General features: G+C 38.5%; 3 protein-coding genes across 4 annotated transcripts in view; 1 reads left to right on the forward strand and 2 right to left on the reverse strand.

The window, feature by feature from the left end:
* LOC129731026 (protein RFT1 homolog) overlaps positions 1 to 17,834 on the forward strand; it is a 90,968-nt gene extending 73,134 nt beyond the window's left edge. Inside the window, exons 1-5 of one of the 2 annotated variants that reach the window (XM_055690740.1) lie at positions 12,904 to 13,104; positions 13,174 to 13,358; positions 13,417 to 13,625; positions 13,681 to 14,176; positions 14,230 to 17,834. In XM_055690740.1, coding sequence (XP_055546715.1) covers positions 13,299 to 13,358; positions 13,417 to 13,625; positions 13,681 to 14,176; positions 14,230 to 15,159 — 1,695 coding nt within the window. In that variant the 5' untranslated portion in view covers positions 12,904 to 13,104; positions 13,174 to 13,298 and the 3' untranslated portion in view covers positions 15,160 to 17,834. Of the gene's footprint in view, positions 1 to 12,903; positions 13,105 to 13,173; positions 13,359 to 13,416; positions 13,626 to 13,680; positions 14,177 to 14,229 lie in introns of those variants that run through there. The other variant, XM_055690741.1, reaches the window with a different exon arrangement.
* LOC129731030 (anillin-like) lies at positions 11,058 to 11,965 on the reverse strand. Its single transcript, XM_055690745.1, has 2 exons — positions 11,283 to 11,965; positions 11,058 to 11,220 (listed from the first exon to the last, which is right to left on the reverse strand). Exons 1-2 carry the CDS (start codon positions 11,543 to 11,545, stop codon positions 11,193 to 11,195), a joined length of 291 nt encoding a protein of 96 aa, XP_055546720.1. The 5' UTR covers positions 11,546 to 11,965; the 3' UTR covers positions 11,058 to 11,192.
* A 702-nt stretch (positions 17,835 to 18,536) lies between the features above and the next one.
* Positions 18,537 to 20,328, reverse strand: LOC129731027 (DCN1-like protein 1). The gene is made up of 3 exons (XM_055690742.1): positions 20,169 to 20,328; positions 19,403 to 19,987; positions 18,537 to 19,351 (listed from the first exon to the last, which is right to left on the reverse strand). The coding sequence occupies exons 1-3, from the start codon at positions 20,169 to 20,171 to the stop codon at positions 19,022 to 19,024; spliced, it is 918 nt and encodes a 305-aa protein (XP_055546717.1). The 5' UTR covers positions 20,172 to 20,328; the 3' UTR covers positions 18,537 to 19,021.
* Positions 20,329 to 21,924: the final 1,596 nt, after the last annotated feature.

The raw sequence follows: 21,924 nt of genomic DNA on the forward strand, positions 1-21,924 counted from the left end.
CGTTCACCTTAGCAACTACGTACCCTTCTTCTGAGGTTGAGACAACCTCCTGAACCGGGAACTTGCTCGTCATACATATGGCCGCCATACTGGACTTATCCGCAACCCAGTTACCATTTCCGGGAGGGATGCGGTAGGGATCCGATATGATGGCAATGTCCGACAACGACTCAGTGGCTGCTTGGTGTAGCAGCGAAGCAATGATTCAGGTTCAGTTGCGTCACCCTTACGCCCGTTGTTTCGCAGCCGGCTTATCGGCTGGGTACCTGGGGCCTCCCATAAAGTGTTTGGCGTCCCGTTTCCCGGAACATACCATGCACTTGGGAGACTCCCCACAGTCCTTTGCTTTATGGCCTGCACCTCCACATCGCCTGCACAGCTGGCCCCTATCGGGCCCCTAGCAGGTGCAGGACTTATGTCCGCCCTCGAAGCACCGGAAGCAAATGTCTGGTTGCTGTAGTATGCCCAGAGGACATACAGACCAGCCGACTTTCAACTTGCCCTCTTTCAGGGCCAGGTTAGCGTCCTCCGACGTTAGTCGGAAAGTAGCTATCTGGGTCCCCGCCGGACCTTTGCGGAGGCGGATTGACTCCTTAGCCACCTCCACCCCGCACTTCGCTTTTAGGGCTTGTGCAATGTCGCACCCCTTAGTGATTTCGTCCAGGTTTTTAAGCTGGAGAGTCACTTCTGAGGTGAGTGCCCGAACTTGCACCTCCTTCCCTAGAACCTTTTCAGCTACCGTTTTGAAGGTAGCCCCCTTGTTCTTGGCGTCCTTCCGGAGCTCAAGTATCATCTCGCCAGTGCGAGATCGGCGGATACTCCGCATATCCGCCCCCAGATCCTTGAGCTGGGTTTCCCTCTTCATCTTCCTCAAGACTTCTGAGTACTTCGACCCATCCGTCTTGAGTATGAGGGCGTCACCCCTACTCCGCGCCTTTTTGACCTTTTTTGGTCCTCTGGCCGCTCCGCCATCATGGCGCGTCGCACCTTCCCGACGCTTCCTACCCTCTACGGTAGTCCAAGGGTTGCCCGTAGCCTCCACCTGTGCCTTTTCCGCGGTGGACTTTGAACCGGTTGGCGTGTTTTCCATGGGAGTAGCACGACCAATCGTTTCTTGGTGCTCCCGGGGGCCGTTTCCCCCGGGGACTGCCTCGTTCGCTTAGCGAGCTGCCCCGTGGAGCAGACCGACGCGAACGAGGGGGCGTCTGTCTGCACCTCTTTAGATGCAGTCGCCCTTCCGGTCCTGGCCGCTTTCTCGGCCGCCTTGACCCGAGCTACGAGTTCTTCGTGCTCCTTTCTGGCTTCATCAATGATGCTCCGAAGCAGGAGGAGGCTCTGCTTCAGGTCGCCAGCGATGTTTCGCCTGTTCGCCAAGAACTCGATTATGGCATCGAGTTGTTCAGACAGCGCCGCCACTCTTGGCCGCGTGTCCATACACCTTTCGACGGTCTTTACTAGCAAGGGACCGTCTACCGAGATGTCTGGTGCGGACATCGACGGATTCACCGTTTTTCCACCTCCAGACTTCGCCGCATCCGTCTCCGCCTTCTTCTGCGGAGACCGCTGGATGCCACCTCGTGCGAAGGGATTTTTTTTTACCGGTTAGATATGTTCAACTTAAAAGTTCCACAACTCGAGTCAGACCCTAAGGCCAAACTTAAGATTTCACATGATGATGGGGCAAGACATATGGAACGAATTGAGCATAGTGCCATCAATGGTATTTTTCACTTTTCATACTACTTTTTTTAAGTAACTCTGCCAAGTCTGTGTACCGGTTAGATATGTTCAACTTAAAAGTTCCACAACTCGAGTCAGACCCTAAGGCCAAACTTAAGATTTCACATGATGATGGGGCAAGACATATGGAACGAATTGAGCATAGTGCCATCAATGGTATTTTTCACTTTTCATACAACTTTTTTTAAGTAACTCCACCGAGTCTGTGTACCGGTTAGATATGTTCAACTTAAAAGTTCCACAACTCGTCTGACTCGAGTCTAAGGCCAAACTTAAGATTTCACATGATGATGGGGCAAGACATATGGAACGAATTGAGCATAGTGCCATTAATGGTATTTTTCACTTTTCATACAACTTTTTTTAAGTAACTCTACCGAGTCTGTGTACCGGTTAGATATGTTCAACTTAAAAGTTCCCCAACTCGAGTCAGACCCTAATGCCAAACTTAAGATTTCACATGAAGGTGAGGCAAGACATATGGAACGAATTGAGCATAGTGCCATCAATGGTATTTTTCACTTTTCATACAACTTTTTTTAAGTAACTCCACCGAGTCTGTGTACCGGTTAGATATGTTCAACTTAAAAGTTCCACAACTCGAGTCAGACCCTAAGGCCAAACTCAAGATTTCACATGAAGGTGAGGCAAGACATATGGAATGAATTGAGCATAGTGCCATCAATGGTATTTTTCACTTTTCATACAACTTTTTTTAAGTAACTCCACCGAGTCTGTGTACCGGTTAGATATGTTCAACTTAAAAGTTCCACAACTCGAGTCAGACCCTAATGCCAAACTTAAGATTTCACATGATGATGGGGCAAGACATATGGAACGAATTGAGCATAGTGCCATTAATGGTATTTTTCACTTTTCATACAACATTTTTTAAGTAACTCCACCGAGTCTGTGTACCGGTTAGATATGTTCAACTTAAAAGTTCCACAACTCGAGTCAGACCCTAATGCCAAACTCAAGATTTCAGATGATGATGGGGCAAGACATATGAAACGAATTGAGCATAGTGCCATCAATGGTATTTTTCACTTTTCATACAACTTTTTTTTAAGTAACTCCACCGAGTCTGTGTACCGGTTAGATATGTTCAACTTAAAAGTTCCACAACTCGAGTCAGACCCTAAGGCCAAACTTAAGATTTCACATGATGATGGGGCAAGACATATGGAACGAATTGAGCATAGTGCCATTAATGGTATTTTTCACTTTTCATACAACTTTTTTTAAGTAACTCCACCGAGTCTGTGTACCGGTTAGATATGTTCAACTTAAAAGTTCCACAACTCGAGTCAGACCCTAAGGACAAACTTAAGATTTCATATGATGATGGGGCAAGACATATGGAACGAATTGAGCATAGTGCCATCAATGGTATTTTTCACTTTTCATACAACATTTTTTAAGTAACTCCACCGAGTCTGTGTACCGGTTAGATATGTTCAACTTAAAAGTTCCACAACTCGAGTCAGACCTGTGACCAAACTCTTTGACGGTCACAATAAAAGCCATTGGTCGCTGAGCCAGCTTGATCTTTACTCGTATTTATATTGTATTTTTTTTAGTGTCAGCAGACCGCAGTGCCAGGTCCACAATTTGTGTTTGACGATGCCTGTTGTTTGTTTACACGTATGAATAATTGTCAGTAAATGTCTAAGCAAAAATTATGCATTTACATACTCCAATGTTATGTTTGAGTTTTGTTTAATTTTTGTTTAATAGCCTCGGTTTGGTGCCATTTTGCTTAGTTTTATTTCTATTGTTTGTTTATATGAATTATTTATTTAAACTATTTTGTTGTATTTTGCATGTATATAAAATTTAAATTTAAGAGAAAACAAGTCGTAAATTAGGTAAAATCAATAAATTGTTCTAAAAAATCAAATAATGATAAATAAAACCCTGGCACCAAACTAAACGATAAGTTTATAAAAGCTTCGAGTCGTCGGGTACAAACAACGGGGCGGTGCGCTACGCGGCAGGGAGGGTCTACGATGGAAAGCGGACAGGTTGTAAATAAAAAGGTCGGATAGCAAATATGCGGGAGAATTTTTGATTATAACCCGGAGGAGTGTAGTCGCGCGTTGAAGAACCAGTGTCGAAGTTTTGGCGGAATAAAGCCCTTAGTGAGACCTTTTGTGGCCAAATTGGAAGGCCATTTTGTACGCTTAGTTTTGGCGCGTCGTTGAAAACCGCGGCCGTGGTGAAAGGCAAGTTAAAGCCAGTTGGAGCCATCCAGAGTGCAACAGTGACACCCTCCGGGTTACCCGCCAGCCGATTATCCAGCGATCGACAAGCCGGTGCTACGCTTGTGACGCCCCACTGGTGACCACCGACGCCGCTGCGTCCGATACTACAACGCCCAGCTGGCCAGAAGACCGGATCCGACCGAAGAATCCACCGCATCTCTAAGGCAACGAATCAGCCACCCGATCAGCATCTACACCCCCAGCGAGCGGAGTGCCCGACGGACGTTTCATCGCGAAAAAAAAGATATGCGCAAGTAATATTATCCCTACTAACCTTTCCTTCCCGCGAAAAGTAATTATAATAAAACTATTGTATGGTCTCGTAATTTTCAAGCTGTTCTTTGTTAAATTAATTGTGAGTCCTTTTGACTTGTTTCCGCTCAGTATTAGTGTGTAATCCGTGAATTTTGCTCAGTGACCAACGGTATAGGTGGGTTGAAAGTCCGCCCAATTGAATTTTCTACAGGAGACCAAAGTAACGACCCGAAGCTGGGAAGTAAAAAGCAACTAGAAACGAGTTAATAGTAACAGACCCTAATGCCAAACTTAAGATTTCACATGATGATGGGGCAAGACATATGGAACGAATTGAGCATAGTGCCATCAATGGTATTTTTCACTTTTCATACAACTTTTTTTAAGTAACTCTACCGAGTCTGTGTACCGGTTAGATATGTTCAACTTGAAAGTTCCACAACTCGAGTCAGACCCTAATGCCAAACTTAAGATTTCACATGATGATGGGGCAAGACATATGGAACGAATTGAGCATAGTGCCATCAATGGTATTTTTCACTTTTCATACAACTTTTTTTAAGTAACTCTACCGAGTCTGTGTGCCGGTTAGATATGTTCAACTTAAAAGTTCCACAACTCGAGTCAGACCCTAAGGCCAAACTTAAGATTTCACATGAAGGTGAGGCAAGACATATGGAACGAATTGAGCATAGTGCCATCAATGGTATTTTTCACTTTTCATACAACATTTTTTAAGTAACTCCACCGAGTCTGTGTACCGGTTAGATATGTTCAACTTTTTTTAAGTAACTCCACCGAGTCTGTGTACCGGTTAGATATGTTCAACTTGAAAGTTCCACAACTCGAGTCAGACCCTAATGCCAAACTTAAGATTTCACATGATGATGGGGCAAGACATATGGAACGAATTGAGCATAGTGCCATCAATGGTATTTTTCACTTTTCATACAACTTTTTTTAAGTAACTCTACCGAGTCTGTGTGCCGGTTAGATATGTTCAACTTAAAAGTTCCACAACTCGAGTCAGACCCTAAGGCCAAACTTAAGATTTCACATGAAGGTGAGGCAAGACATATGGAACGAATTGAGCATAGTGCCATCAATGGTATTTTTCACTTTTCATACAACATTTTTTAAGTAACTCATCCGAGTCTGTGTACCGGTTAGATATGTTCAACTTAAAAGTTCCACAACTCGAGTCAGACCCTAATGCCAAACTTAAGATTTCACATGATGATGGGGCAAGACATATGGAACGAATTGAGCATAGTGCCATCAATGGTATTTTTCACTTTTCATACAACTTTTTAAGTAACTCTACCGAGTCTGTGTACCGGTTAGATATGTTCAACTTAAAAGTTCCACAACTCGAGTCAGACCCTAAGGCCAAACTCAAGATTTCACATGAAGGTGAGGCAAGACATATGGAACGAATTAAGCATAGTGCGATCAATGGTATTTTTCACTTCTCCTACAACTTTTTTTAAGTAACTCATCCGAGTCTGTGTACCGGTTAGATATGTTCAACTTAAAAGTTCCACAACTCGAGTCAGACCCTAATGCCAAACTTAAGATTTCACATGATGATGGGGCAAGACATATGGAACGAATTGAGCATAGTGCCATCAATGGTGTTTTTCACTTTTCATACAACTTTTTTTAAGTAACTCCACCGAGTCTGTGTACCGGTTAGATATGTTCAACTTAAAAGTTCCACAACTCGAGTCAGACCCTAAGGCCAAACTTAAGATTTCACATGATGATGGGGCAAGACATATGGAACGAATTGAGCATAGTGCCATCAATGGTATTTTTCACTTTTCATACAACTTTTTTTAAGTAACTCTACCGAGTCTGTGTACCGGTTAGATATGTTCAACTTAAAAGTTCCACAACTCGAGTCAGACCCTAATGCCAAACTTAAGATTTCACATGAAGGTGAGACAAGACATATGGAACGAATTGAGCATAGTGCCATCAATGGTATTTTTCACTTTTCATACAACTTTTTTTAAGTAACTCTACCGAGTCTGTGTACCGGTTAGATATGTTCAACTTAAAAGTTCCACAACTCGAGTCAGACCCTAAGGCCAAACTCAAGATTTCACATGAAGGTGAGGCAAGACATATGGAATGAATTGAGCATAGTGCCATCAATGGTATTTTTCACTTTTCATACAACTTTTTTTAAGTAACTCCACCGAGTCTGTGTACCGGTTAGATATGTTCAACTTAAAAGTTCCACAACTCGAGTCAGACCCTAATGCCAAACTTAAGATTTCACATGATGATGGGGCAAGACATATGGAACGAATTGAGCATAGTGCCATTAATGGTATTTTTCACTTTTCATACAACATTTTTTAAGTAACTCCACCGAGTCTGTGTACCGGTTAGATATGTTCAACTTAAAAGTTCCACAACTCGAGTCAGACCCTAATGCCAAACTTAAGATTTCACATGATGATGGGGCAAGACATATGGAACGAATTGAGCATAGTGCCATCAATGGTATTTTTCACTTTTCATACAACTTTTTTTAAGTAACTCTACCGAGTCTGTGTACCGGTTAGATATGTTCAACTTAAAAGTTCCACAACTCGAATCAGACCCTAAGGCCAAACTCAAGATTTCACATGAAGGTGAGACAAGACATATGGAACGAATTGAGCATAGTGCCATCAATGGTATTTTTCACTTTTCATACAACTTTTTTTAAGTAACTCTACCGAGTCTGTGTACCGGTTAGATATGTTCAACTTAAAAGTTCCACAACTCGAGTCAGACCCTAATGCCAAACTTAAGATTTCACATGAAGGTGAGGCAAGACATATGGAACGAATTGAGCATAGTGCCATCAATGGTATTTTTCACTTTTCATACAACTTTTTTTAAGTAACTCCACCGAGTCTGTGTACCGGTTAAATATGTTCAACTTAAAAGTTCCACAACTCGAGTCAGACCCTAATGCCAAACTTAAGATTTCACATGATGATGGGGCAAGACATATGAAACGAATTGAGCATAGTGCCATCAATGGTATTTTTCACTTTTCATACAACATTTTTTAAGTAACTCCACCGAGTCTGTGTACCGGTTAGATATGTTCAACTTAAAAGTTCCACAACTCGAGTCAGACCCTAAGGCCAAACTTAAGATTTCACATGATGATGGGGCAAGACATATGGAACGAATTGAGCATAGTGCCATCAATGGTATTTTGCACTTTTCATACAAATTTTTCAAGTAACTCTGGATCGGGAGTGTACAAGGTAATGCGGTTAATTATAATTAACAAATTAGTCATTTGTGTTTTCCATCCGCCACCAAATAACTTGGTTTTTCAATTATCGAAACTTACGGAATGTTTTAATTTAGTTAAAACACTCATTCTCTTTTTGAAAGATGTTATTTTATTACTTATACAATTCTTGGTACCTGGAACGGTTCTTGGTACCTGAACCGGTTCAGGTTCATCTAGTCTTTAATAGATGTCGCTGCGGTAGTTTTGCGTTCTCTCAGTTTTATTTCCGCCACGTATAACTGCGAACCGGTTTTTGGTACCTGGCAGCGAATCGGTTTTTGGTACCTAGCTTGACGCCAGTGTTAGTTATTTGTTAAAATTATGAGTTCGATGAGCAGGTGAAGATTAGTGTTTTTTTTTTAAATTTATTTGTGATGAAAGAAAAGTAAGTGAATTGAAATAAAACTTGAACCTAATCTTACATTTATCTTTTACTGACTATAATTGAGAATTGCAACGATTTTTTCGGAACTTATTCGACATATTTTGTAATGTTTACACATTAGTAAGCCTATGTACAGGGGACAAAATAAGTAGTATAGGCAAGTGCCGGTAGGCATGACAAACCTGCTAATTTTTGGATGAATTTGATGATTGGTTACCTGATAAAAATGCTTATTTGCATCATTGGCATAGATGAAAAAACTATTTCTAAAGTGAATGTTTCATCAAGATCGGGAATCGGTAAAGAGCTCATTGAGAAACGGCTATTTCTCATCCGGAAATTCCCAGAGGAACCTGTATCAGGGGATATTTACATTTCTGCATAAAAATATAGCATGAGACAACTCCATCTTCAGAATTTTCCATCAGGAATCTTTCATATCAGGCATATTTTTTAATATAACCTGGATGCATCGAAGGAACTCGTAGTTGGAGAATTTACATATCTGCAATAAAATATAGCATGCGACACCTCTATCTTCAGGATTGCTCTTCAGGAATCATCCAAAAGACATATTTCTGAACACAGACGGCATTGGCCACTACCGGAACAATCCATATGCCCCGGAGGAACCCTGAATGGAGAAATTACATTTTTGCATTGAATATAGCGTGCGACACCTATCTTCTGGAATATTCTTAGAGACATATTTTTGAACATATGCTTCAATGTCGTTTAACGCACACCTATCCCATCGTGCAGAAGGTTTGCGAAAAACATAAAATAAGTACAAGTCGGACTCGATTATCCGGAGTATTAAAAACATTTCGCTCCGGATAATCACAATCTTTCATTTAGAACAGTGAGTTCTCTATTATAATATTGTAAACAATACATGTGCCGACGAAAAGAATTAAATATTGTCTTTAGACTGTTTGTTCGGCGTTTGTTGTACAAATACACTACCCGTCATAAGTTTGGAATCGCTTTACTGAGTATTGCAACTCCCAGTTTGAATATTGCAACACCCCGAAAAGCATCACTTGATATGGGCAGATTAATGCAAATCTACCTCTTGATCCTGGAAACCTAGAGAGCTGGGGTCTTCAGTAAAGTTGTTCAAGGGGTCAAGGACTTGTGATTGGATGAGAGTATAGTTCGGAATTCTGCCACAACGCAGCGCTAGTGTGCATGAAGTTTTGAGTGTTTTGAACGCTAATTAGCACAATAATCCCACCATTTAGAGAGTTGCGATTTTCAGCAAAGTTACTCGAGAGGTCAAGGGCTTGTAATTGGCGGACGGTATTGTGCGGAATTCAGCCGCAACGCAGCGGTAGTGTGCATGTAGTTTTGAGCGTTTCGAATTTAGTTTAGCTCAACAATCACATCATTTACACTAATTGTTTACACATGACGAGGTCAAACTAATTTGAATGTTGACAATTTGATTACCACACACAATACGTAGGCTTGTGTGTGTTTATCCTCAAGAAGAGCTTTCATTTAAGGAGGTTATAACATATTTCTGGGTAGTAAAATTCGCGCGATAAGTTGAAGTTTGAATACGAAGAGCCACATGTACCCTAACGCCGCATAGTGAGGTGATTCAGTACTAAATTGTCTACTATGTAGAAGCCTTGAGCATCCTGAACAAGTTTGCTGAACACCGCAACTCTCTAGCAGGTCAAAATCGTGAGATTAGTTGAGTTTGAAATACGACAAATTGTGTGCCCACTAGCACCACGTAGCGGTAAAATTTCACACTGAATTTGCCACCATACAGTAGCCTTTGACCTTCTGAACAAGTTTGCTGAAAACCGCAATTTTCTTGGTAGTCAAAAACACGAGATATCCGCCTATTCCAGGTGATGCTAAACTTTTCGGGAGGTGTAGCAATATTCAAACTGGGTGTTGCAATACTGCAATGTTGTGTATACGTAATAAATTATATTATATTATTGATTATCTCAAAGATGTAAAAACGAAATGAAATACACTAAAACTACTATTAGAAAGACAGTTTTTGCCTCAAGAAATTAGAAGAAACATTTTCCTGGTGGGCTACTTTGCGGATTTCAGGTCGTTATTGATTTTGCTTGATGAGTTTCGGTTCATAACCCGGGAGTATCCGGAACACAACCAGGGCCGGCGTCACATTATTTTCCCGAGTGGGTAGTAAGCAATGGAGGGGGATAATTCCGTGTGGGTAAGTACCCACAGAGACGTTTTCCGTAGGGGTACTACTACCCACACTGCCCACATCAACCGCCGGCCCTGAACACAACCGGGATAGGCCTGCTTGTGATTCTAAGTACCTTCTGCATTGATCATGGCCATTATATTACAGGAATATGTTTCGGGCATAAATCCGAAATCGGTTGACCAACAGCTGTTGTCCTCATCGGTAACAAAAATATATAATATGTACCTTGCTTTTGAAGGTTGTTGAGTAAGAATTGGTTGAAAGAACAACGAGAAAACTGCCAAATACGAACTGCCTAAACAGAACGGGGCTTGTACCGTTACTACGACCCGGAAGACAAAAGTATGTTATGGAAACATGTCTTTTGGATAATTCCTGAAGAGCAATCCTGAAGATAAAGGTTTCGCATGCTATATTTTATTGCAGATATGTGAATTCTCCAACTACGAGTTCCTTCGATGCATCCAGGTTATATTGAAAAATATGCCTGATATGAAAGGTTTCTTATGGAAAATCCTGAAGATGGAGTTGTCTCATGCTATATTTTTATGCAGAAATGTAAATGTCCCCTGATACAGGTTCCTCTGGGAATTTCCGGATGAGAAATAGCCATTTCTCAATGAGCTCTTTACCGATTTCCGATCTTGATGAAACATTCACTTGAGAAATAGTTTTTTCATCTATGCCAATGATGCAAATAAACATTTTTATCAAGTAACCAATTATCAAATTCATCCAAAAATTAGCAGGTTTGTCATGCCTACCGGCACTTGCCTATACTACTTATTTTGACCCCTGTACATAGGCTTACTAATGTGTAAACATTCAAAATATGTCGAATAAGTTCCGAAAAAATCGTTGCAATTCTCAATTATAGTCAGTAAAATAAAAAATGTAAGATGAGGTTCAAGTTTTATTTCAATTCACTTACTTTTCTTTCATCACAAATAAATTTAAAAAAAAAAACACTAATCTTCACCTGCTCATCGAACTCATAATTTTAACAAATAACTAACAAAGATACTCATCTTAATACTACTCACAATCAGCTGACAGCAAATACCTGTAAAAATATAGAACGACATATTAGTATCCGGTGAAAGCCATATATTCACACAAACCTACCGCTGAATAGCAGTAATGCCTTGCTTTGCTAGCACCAGCGATTCAACATCATCCAGCGGTGGTGGACGTCGGAATTCTAATAATAATTTGTCCAATCGTAAGCATACCAATCTGGGTGCAATAGTTACTTTCTGAGCACTTCTGCAAATCAATACTTCCGATCGGAGGCTTGTATTTTTCATCATCAGGATAGGTCCAATAGCGAAGGAGATGCCCATGCAGTCGGTACCAGCGCCGATGCCGTGCTCCGAACCCGGATTCATCCTCGAACATCGTCGGTAGCTTCCAGAGGACGACTGGATTTAGTGTCCAATTTGTTCGCTGGTTTTCCTACGTGATTCCTGCTGATTCAGCATCACCAAACAAACACTACGCGAACACGACAAAAACGCCGTATGACTATATTCCTCCGGAGAGGCACGAACGGCCAAGTTTTTTTTCACTTGCACTGGAACTATTTCTAACAAACGAAACACTGATTCATTAAAAACAAGTTCCTAGCGCACGATCAAAACAAAACTTCTTTTTTTCCTTTCCGTTCCCGTTGGTCGAAATTTGACATCGCCAAGCAGCGTTGTCGGTGCTAATAATGTTTTGACTGGCTGTCGTGTGTGCCAATAAGAGAAGCACACATTTTTATTCGATAAGTCTCTATATGTAACTTTGTGTAGGTGTGAAGAGGCACGTTTGCCTTTGCCATGTCAATGACAGCAGTCGCCAACCGTTGGGAACGGTTGGCGGCAAAAATAGAAATAATTCTATTTTTTACAACAACAACAACAAGCGACAGTCGACCGCTGTGCTCTGATTGGTCGAAAAGGAACGGAACGGTAGCGGTCAACCGCTACAACGGTCAGTCTGATACAGGCTTAACGGTCCGTTAGCCAACAAAGTAAAGTAAGTAAGTAAGGTGGCCTTTTTTGCTCGACAGATTTTGATTTGCCGGTAACTTTTTCAGTCTTTGGTCGGTTCTAACGAGCCATATCGAGTTGGAAGACATGTGAAGACATTTTTTTATTAATACGTGAAGACATTTAGAAAAATGACCTGGCATCTCTGCTCCTAACATTATCACTTTGTTTATTTACATTGCTCGATTGGTACCCTTGTTTGACGTTAAATTGGTTTCTTTGGTTTCAACTTTGTGCGACTCTATATTATAAACAAAGACTCTGCTGTTCAAAACAGAGTCTATGTTTATAATATAGAGTCGCGCAAAGATGAAACCAAAGGAACCAAATCAGTGTCAAACGAGGGTACCAATCGAGCAATGTAAATAAACAAGGTGATGATGTTAGGAGTGGATGAAAAGTGTTGTAATTAAGCGTGATAAAGAATATGTGTTTTTCCGAAGTTTTAACTACACATTCCAATCCAACATTAAACCTGTACACTGGTTCAGTTAAATTTAACAAAGCATCACCGGTGTTATCTTTCGAAACTGTGTACCTTGTGAAGAATTTCAAAAAATGATGTTCGCTTATGCATGGTGAAAAACAGAACTGTATAGTTCTTGGCAACAAACGGCACAAAAACTGTGTTGCCGAAACGATGGATTTTCTCTTTGCGCGACTCTATCTACACATAGACTCTGGTTCAAAACCCCTTTCCGAAAAATGTATTTGTATCAGTGTAGTGTTTAAAAAGACTGACACACGACGGACACGACAGCTGTTTCTTGATCATCATTCCTTTCTCTTGCATACATTGCTACTTTGTTTTTGTGGTATTTTCAGTAGGAGTTATACTATACTGTTTTTTCAATTCGGTTTATTCGCGTTGAAAGAGATTTCGAAGGCTGTTTGCACCTACGTGAACTCTCGTATGTAATTGTCAAAATGTGCGTGAAGACAAAAGCAAAAATATTTCCTTCTTTCTTTTTCGCACGAAGAAACCAAACAAATATCAGCAACACCGTCAACGCGAATGGACGCAATTGAGTAATTTTCGCTTTAAAAGTTACCTGTGTATTCAAATAACGTTCAAGACTTTTGTATTTAAAATTTTGTGTAAAGAATGGCGAGAAATATTTTAGCCAGTAGTTTACAAAACGCTTCATTCAGTATCATCTTTCAGGTGTGTAAAATCAATTAGGTATATCTAAAAATATTCAAATTTTCTTGTTGTTTTAAAGATATTTTGTAGGTGCATCACATTCGCTATAAATGCCTTCATTGTTCGAAGTATCGGACGAGATGTCCTTGGTATTACCAATGTACGATTACTTCTTTTGGAAAGTACTCTTTTATTTTTATCAAAAGAAGCAATTTTCCGGGCAGCCCTAAGTTCGAAACATAATAAACATTGTAATTGGGCCCAGCTAATAAATCAACTGTGGATAACGTATGATTTTAGTTCAACAAACAAATCTGTACGATAAATCTTCTTTTTTTTATAGAGTTCCGATTTGTTGTCTTCTTTCTATACCTTGTCTTTACATATGGCTTCGATGGCTGTCAGCAGTAGAAGATCATTTCTACGTCCAATACAGATTCGGATGCTACGCTATAGCATTCTCCTGCATCATAGAACTTTTTGCGGAAGTGCCAATTTTTGTTTCTCAGGTGTTCTGTTTTGTCAAGCTAAAAGTAGTTATGGACACCACACACATTTTTATTCGGTCATTTGTCTTTATCGCAATTGTACTGCTTAACAAAACAATAACTATCTACGCTTTCGGAATTGCTCAAATTATAAGCGCACTTACAATTATAGTTGGAAACTATGGATTTTTTTACGTGTATATTCCACGTTTAGACCACTATCGAATAGAGTCCAAAAAGGTGGATGATAAGTATGAATTACGAAAAACTTTCGGGAACCACTACGAAAATATGGATGATTTTCCATTTCAATCAATTAAGGATATGTTTCCGGGATCTCTTCCAAATCCGGTAATTTTATTTTGCATAATCTTTGTTTATTGACTAAAATTTATGTTTTTTAGAATCCCACATTCAACTCAGATCTGAAGCTTCTAGTATTGAGTTTTGCCAAGCAAGGTATTTTGAAGCAAGTTTTGACTGAAGGAGAGAAATATGTCATGTCTGTAAGCCCTGTTCTGACGTTCAGTGAACAAGCTACCTATGACGTTGTAAATAACATGGGTAGTCTAGCTGCCCGATTCATTTTTCGTCCAATCGAGGACAGCAGCTACTTCTATTTCACACAGACGATCGCCCGCGACGTTGATCTTTCTCAACAAAATCAAAAAAAAGTGAACGAAGCTTGCTTGGTATTATCATATGTGTGTAAAACTGTTACATCCATTGGATTGTTGGGTCTTGTGTTTGGACAAAGTTATTCAGGAACTATTTTATTGCTTTATGGTGGAGCAGATTTTGTCGAAGGTGGATTGCCAGAAGTTCTATTGCGATGGCATTCGTTAGCTATTGTACTATTAGCCATCAATGGTGTTACAGAAGGGTATATGTTTGCCACAAACACATCGAAACAGATCGATACATATAACTATTACATGGCTGTTTTCTCTGTAGCATTTCTAATGCTTTCATATAAACTGACAAATTGGATAGGCCCAGTTGGTTTCATATTGGCCAATTGCTTCAACATGGGATGTCGTACCAGCTATAGCCTGTACTATATATACACAAATTTCAGGAAAATAGGACTTAATCCATTATCAAGTTTTCTTCCAGGTTCTATGTTTCTTGTCGTTTTAATCACTTGCGGTTTTGTTTGCAAAATTTCCGAATCTTACTTCAGAGGTCATTCAATATTATATCACATGCTTATTGGTGTCCTATGTATTAGTGTTAGTTTGTTAACATGGAGCTTTGAAAATAGACAACTTTTGCGAACTGGATTAACCAAGTACCGAGAACGAAAACTAAGTCTCACTTACGACTCGAATTAAACTTTGTAGTTAATGTTCTTAGTAACGTTCAAGTTATCTTCCCCGATTTCTCTGTTGTATATTTCTTTTTTCTCCAGCTGAAAATGTGTAATATACAATTTTTATTCAAAAGCAATTGGCTGTGTTTTTTAATTTTTCAGTTGTTCAGTTGTTGAACCAGGGTAGTTAGTTTATTTGAAACTGCATAACTTGTAAGATATAATATTTTTCATTTTATAGAGCCCAGTATGTAAATTTTGTTTTGTATTCATTTTGATTTGTTATTAGAGAATACACCAAAGAATGCAAGAAAATTGTTTATGATCCTTGAATTATTGTGTTGTTTGTAAACATAGACTATAGACATGGATTTCAGTTCATTAACTATTAAATGGTTACCATGACTCGGCGCACAAAAACTCAGATTTTTTTTCTTCCAACCATTTAATGCCTATATCTAGCAATTTCTAAAAACGGAAGAGGATTTTTCTCAATCACTAATCAGTAGAAACAACTATGTGGATTGCAGAATATTGAAATAGTTATAGAATATTAAAATACACAGTGACAAATTTGCTAAAGTGTACGCTGAAAAAAAATCACACGCTCCTACCAAATGCTCTTTGCATTGAATACTAATGAACCAACCCAATAAATTTAACATGTCGAACCATATTAATTTTTAATGAAATTCACAGTATTTTGGCATTTGACGTGTTTTAGCATTGAAATCCGAGTGTAAGAAGATTGTTTTTGGTATGCATAACATGCAAACCGAAGTGATTTTGTGCTGTGAACTGAAAGGCAAGTGTATTCCACGTAGATATGAAATGTTTCATCTATTAGCACAGAACTAACGTGTCGATTTTTTCTAGTGTAGTCATTATTTTTATTTGACTATAACATCTGAAACTGGACGAGTTTTTTATGAATATTATAAATGTGTTTAATATTTTTAAAATCCGTACCCAACCCGAACACGGAACTTTAATTTCTGTTAAACCTCACATAAGACCCTAAATGTTATGGTTTGTTAAACCCGATGATTTGTTTTCGGGTTGTTTTGATTTTATACATCAATTTTAGTCTGTCCTAAAGCTTTAAATCTCGATTGTCTTTGGATCGACGCTATAAATGAAGCTTCGCACCACAGAGCCGATCTTTTGTACAAGAAGGTCCAGACGGCTCCCAATCGCAGTTTTTTGAAGTAGAATACTTCTCTCAGGAAGTTCGGCTACATAGGGATGTGAAATGAAAATCTAAAATCGAAAAAAATGAAAAATATGTCCAATTTCAAATGCTAATAAATCGGTTAGTATTCGATGGATTTCCTTCGTTCTTGCAGCAATAGATTGCAAAATCTTCTAAGATTCTTCCCAAATGAAGATAACTGTAATTTTATTATTCAAACTATTGTACTATTGAAAAAAGTCAAGCCTTGTCAAAACGAAAAATTCGACCTCTGACTGGTCGTTATATGATTGCTTCCCAAGCACAGTTGACAGAATCATATACCTTGCAGTTTAAAACATGCTATTTGGCCTATATAAGAGTCTGTTTTAGCCGAAGCCGCTCATAATAGTTCTAGACAGCGACAACAGCAGTCATCCTTTAGCAGCAGCAGTAGCAATGAAGTGGATGCCAGCGATAGCGGAAAGCGGCCACAGCTGTGGCATAGCAATGGGTAGCGCTTAGCGGGTTATCTTTCTTGTAAAAGTATTCTACTTCAACCTTGCGGTCGTGGCTTTGCACACAACCTTCCTGTGATTTTTTTCACCCTTTTTATTACAAAAGCTTCGACGAGCAACACATGGTCGAATGGAATCTACTCGACTTCTGTATAAGGGCCATGATTTTCGGAGCGTGAACGCGAATATGGGAATGTTTGCGGAAAAATTTCTCTATTTATGTTTCACGAAAAAAAAGACTCGTAAACACAGAACTATTTTTCATGACTACATTATTTTCGATAATGTAGCATATATTTTTCAACATTCAATGAGTTTCAATAGTTCTTACGTTTTCAGTTTTGCTATCGAAGAGTTAGGACCTATAGACAAACTGAAAATTATAATTTGCACTACTGTTTCTATTTTTTAAACTGAGTTTCTGTAGGATCTGTATAGTATTTATGTCCTGCTTATGTACTCTTTGCACGACTTATACATGAAATATAATATTTTTACCTTTCGTCAAATACGCAAAACGACTCAACAATGGCAAGATTCTACGACCAGCAAGATTTTCTTTAGAAAATTGCCTTCGTAGAAGCTTGAAGAAGTTTTGTATTCATTTTGATTTGTTATTAGAGAATACACCAAAGAATGCAAGAAAATTGTTTATGATCCTTGAATTATTGTGTTGTTTGTAAACATAGACTATAGACATGGATTTCAGTTCATTAACTATTAAATGGTTACCATGACTCGGCGCACAAAAACTCAGATTTTTTTTCTTCCAACCATTTAATGCCTATATCTAGCAATTTCTAAAAACGGAAGAGGATTTTTCTCAATCACTAATCAGTAGAAACAACTATGTGGATTGCAGAATATTGAAATAGTTATAGAATATTAAAATACACAGTGACAAATTTGCTAAAGTGTACGCTGAAAAAAAATCACACGCTCCTACCAAATGCTCTTTGCATTGAATACTAATGAACCAACCCAATAAATTTAACATGTCGAACCATATTAATTTTTAATGCAATTCACAGTATTTTGGCATTTGACGTGTTTTAGCATTGAAATCCGAGTGTAAGAAGATTGTTTTTGGTATGCATAACATGGCAAACCGAAGTGATTTTGTGCTGTGAACTGAAAGGCAAGTGTATTCCACGTAGATATGAAATGTTTCATCTATTAGCACAGAACTAACGTGTCGATTTTTTCTAGTGTAGTCATTATTTTTATTTGACTATAACATCTGAAACTGGACGAGTTTTTTATGAATATTATGAATGTGTTTAATATTTTTCAAATCCGTACCCAACCCGAACACGGAACTTTAATTTCTGTTAAACCTCACATAAGACCCTAAAGGTTATGGTTTGTTAAACCCGATGATTTGTTTTCGGGTTGTTTTAATTTTATACATCAATTTTAGTCTGTCCTAAAGCTTTGAATCTCGATTGTCTTTGGATCGACGCTATAAATGAAGCTTCGCACCACAGAGCCGATCTTTTGTACAAGAAGGTCCAGACGGCTCCCAATCGCAGTTTTTTTTTCACCCTTTTTATTACAAAAGCTTCGACGAGCAACACATGGTCAAATGGAATCTACTCGACTTCTGTATAAGGGCCATGATTTTCGGAGCGTGAACGCGAATATGGGAATGTTTGCGGAAAAATTTCTCTATTTATGTTTCACGAAAAAAAAGACTCGTAAACACAGAACTATTTTTCATGACTACATTATTTTCGATAATGTAGCATATATTTTTCAACATTCAATGAGTTTCAATAGTTCTTACGTTTTCAGTTTTGCTATCGAAGAGTTAGGACCTATAGACAAACTGAAAGTTATAATTTGCACTACTGTTTCTATTTTTTTAAACTGAGTTTCTGTAGGATCTGTATAGTATTTATGTCCTGCTTATGTACTCTTTGCACGACTTATACATGAAATATAATATTTTTACCTTTCGTCAAATACGCAAAACGACTCAACAATGGCAAGATTCTACGACCAGCAAGATTTTCTTTAGAAAATTGCCTTCGTAGAAGCTTGGGAGAATAAAAATGGAAATCCGTTCTACAAGATCAACAAACCAAAAAAATGAGAATAGTGGAAACTTTTCTCCTCAGTTGAAGACATACCGAAACAACCTTTATCAAGCGGGATTGACAAGGGTAACTATAAGAATGAAAGCGACAGTCGTTTTAGTAGTACATGTTAGCCGTACTGCTACTGCTGCTACTGTACGGATTACCTTTACTAGAGCAGTAGGGATTTTGAACCGTCGATGATGGTGAAGTAACGGCCGACGTAGATGTGGACGGTAAATAGACAGTACTGGCAACTGCGCTGGTGGAAGTAATTACCGACTGATGACTTATCTTATTCTGCTGCTGACACCATTCAACGAAGTCGTCAATTAATACGGGCCAGGCTCCTTCAGCATCATAATTCGACATACTGTCGTCGATATATGTTGCGAAATCTAATAGCAAATTCCATGTATCTTTTGGAATTGACCGCTTATGATTTTCCTAAAAAAAAAGCGATTATAAATTGCGACGATTTGATAATGATCTGCATACCACTAAAAATTTGCACCAAAGTTCCAGAAACTTAAATCTATCCTTAAGTACTATATTCCAGTATGCAATGGCCATCTCTAGATCTAATCCCTTCTGACCAGGATCTTTTGCGTAGTTGAAGGTGAATTGATAGAAATCCTTAAATTTCATTGGGTCTTTTAATTCCACTTCGAGTAAGGGTAGCTTTGCCTTGAGCTTATCTATGCTATCTACACCTAAGTCACTGAATCCGTTGACAAATTCATCCTTTGTGAATTCGCACTGAGTTTCCGCTTTAAATCGCCATGCAATAATCAACACCAGCTTTGATTCTGGACTAAGATGCAGATCATCTAGAAATTTGACTACACCGTCTGAATTTATTTTGTTTGGATCGGTGGGATCGCGATATCGATTGAATAGTTGTTCAATTTTCTTACGATCCAACTCACGGTAGTAGATATCTGGATTTTGGAAATAATTGTCGCATGATAAATCTAGCTTCCAGTCATTGTTTTGCAAACAATAGATTGCAGTTTGTTCTCCTGTCTGTGTGAGTGATATGAATTTTTTCACTTTATCCTTCTGGTTTAGCTTTAGCTTATGCTAAAATCATTGTTAAAATATATCATTATTCGCTCATTCAGTGAAGAAATTACAATACTTGTAATAAATTTACAAATCTGAAATCTAACAACTCTGAAGAGCCAAGCTGTCATAGCTGACATATCATGCTTAATGTGTTGATTAGCTTCTTATCTTGAAATATACAGATATCAAAACTTACCATGTTTTATGCCAAGACAGATTGCTTTGATTCGGAAGTTTTTGCAAAATCTCTTTAAAACAATTTTTACAAGTTTCCTATCCATCAAAAATATGACACCGCTAAAAAGTCCCAGTGCTAATTGATGAAAATACGGTTAGTACACGGAAAACAAAATCTACCCAACCGGAGGGTACAAACTACCTGAAATGATGTAAACCTTATACAACTTACGTGTTGGGTAGTTCGCAATGCTATCGCTGAGTCATTTCAACTTAATTTATTTTAAACATGCTTTTACTCAGTAATGGTGTTTTGACAAAAAGTCAACATTGAGTAGTTTGAACCCAACATTGGATGAAAAATCCAACTGGTTAAAAATTCATAACCCGCGTGATGAAATTGATTTCGCGAAAGTGGCAAAGTTTTCTTTGGTATTGGTAGTTTCGGTTTTAAATTGCTGATGTTAAGTGAAGAACGTGCTTTTGTGCTTCTGTTTTTAAATAATAGCCGCCAATTAAGATTGAAATTGCATTGTGAGAATGGAGCTAGGAACGGAGGCACTTAAAGGGGAAATTAATGAAGCCAGTTACACCAAATTAGAAGGTACATGAGTAGGTTTTGAAATAAATTTTATAGATTTTTTTTCAATGATCCGCTTTTTTCATCTAATATTAATTCAATCGAATGAAATTAGCTGAACTCTACCCAAGGCCTAGTTTAGAAGATTGAACTAAACGTTGGGTATTTGTGACGTATTATTACTCTTAGTATTATATACCTTCTATTGAATTAATCTACAACTACTCAAAATTGGCTTCCTGCACGGAACGACGCCGTTGAGTGAAATCGATATGAAAATGGGTACTTTTCGTTTTCCGTGTACTAGAGATACTCAGAGAGAGAGAGATAAGCGATGAAAAAGCGCCAATTTGGCACCTAGGTTTTTCATGTCAGAGTTGCCAGATCTCTTCTCAAAGCGCAATATAGACTAACTTTTTCATTTGACTCGTATAACTGATGGTGACGGTGGAGCTCCTGAGAAATAATAAAGTGCATCACAAAAACCGTGCAGGTGTTAAATTTTATGTTTATGTCTAATTTGATATACCTCTACCGCAGACAGACGTCCAAGCTGAGTTCCAAACTTGTGTAAAGTTTTTTGTAGTAGCAATCCGTAACCAGATAGCGCTATAAGTACCGCCAGCCTCGTGCACCAGCGAAAAAAATGTATTGTAGCGATAAGGTCACCAGGCGGCGCTAGTGTACAAGTGATTTATAACGCAATTTACTTTGAAAATTTACACGGAAATTTTGATCAATGTTGTTCTTGCTTGGACGTCTGTATTTGCCTCTACCATAATTGATCATTATCTTGTTGACCATACAGAAGGTTTGTGAACCACCAGTTGAAAATCACTATGATACAGCAATTTTAAAAATTCTCAATTCATTGTTTAGCAATAGAACATGAAAAACGCGTTAAGAAAAATATATCCTTCATTGTACCTGATTGCAATACCTTTCAATGTGTTACCTTTCTTGTTCGTTTGGCTCAGATTTTGACATGTTCGTTTGGCTCACAACATTCTCTTCACTTATCTTTATCCTCTGAGTATTACTAGTTAGTACAGGTCGGACTCGATTATATACAGACTCGATTATATATTGACTTGATTATATATGATTCGATTATATACAAAATTGTATATAATCGAATTATAAAAAAAATATTTTTTTTTTCAATTTTAAGTATAACTTACCTAAAGCAGCAATG

This window comes from Wyeomyia smithii, chromosome 3 (genome assembly GCF_029784165.1).
Source record: "Wyeomyia smithii strain HCP4-BCI-WySm-NY-G18 chromosome 3, ASM2978416v1, whole genome shotgun sequence".
Lineage (NCBI taxonomy): Eukaryota > Metazoa > Arthropoda > Insecta > Diptera > Culicidae > Wyeomyia > Wyeomyia smithii.

What these genes read in the sequence shown, in the direction of transcription:
- LOC129731030 (XM_055690745.1), bottom strand. Translation starts at nt 11,545, where the DNA reads ATGAATCCGGGTTCGGAGCACGGCATCGGCGCTGGTACCGACTGCATG. An exon ending in GGCATTACTGCTATTCAGCG is followed by an intron (nt 11,221 to 11,282) that starts GTAGGTTTGTGT and finishes ATATTTTTACAG; the next exon opens with GTATTTGCTGTCAGCTGATT.
- LOC129731027 (XM_055690742.1), bottom strand. An exon ending in TTTGGTGCAAATTTTTAGTG is followed by an intron (nt 19,352 to 19,402) that starts GTATGCAGATCA and finishes CTTTTTTTTTAG; the next exon opens with GAAAATCATAAGCGGTCAAT.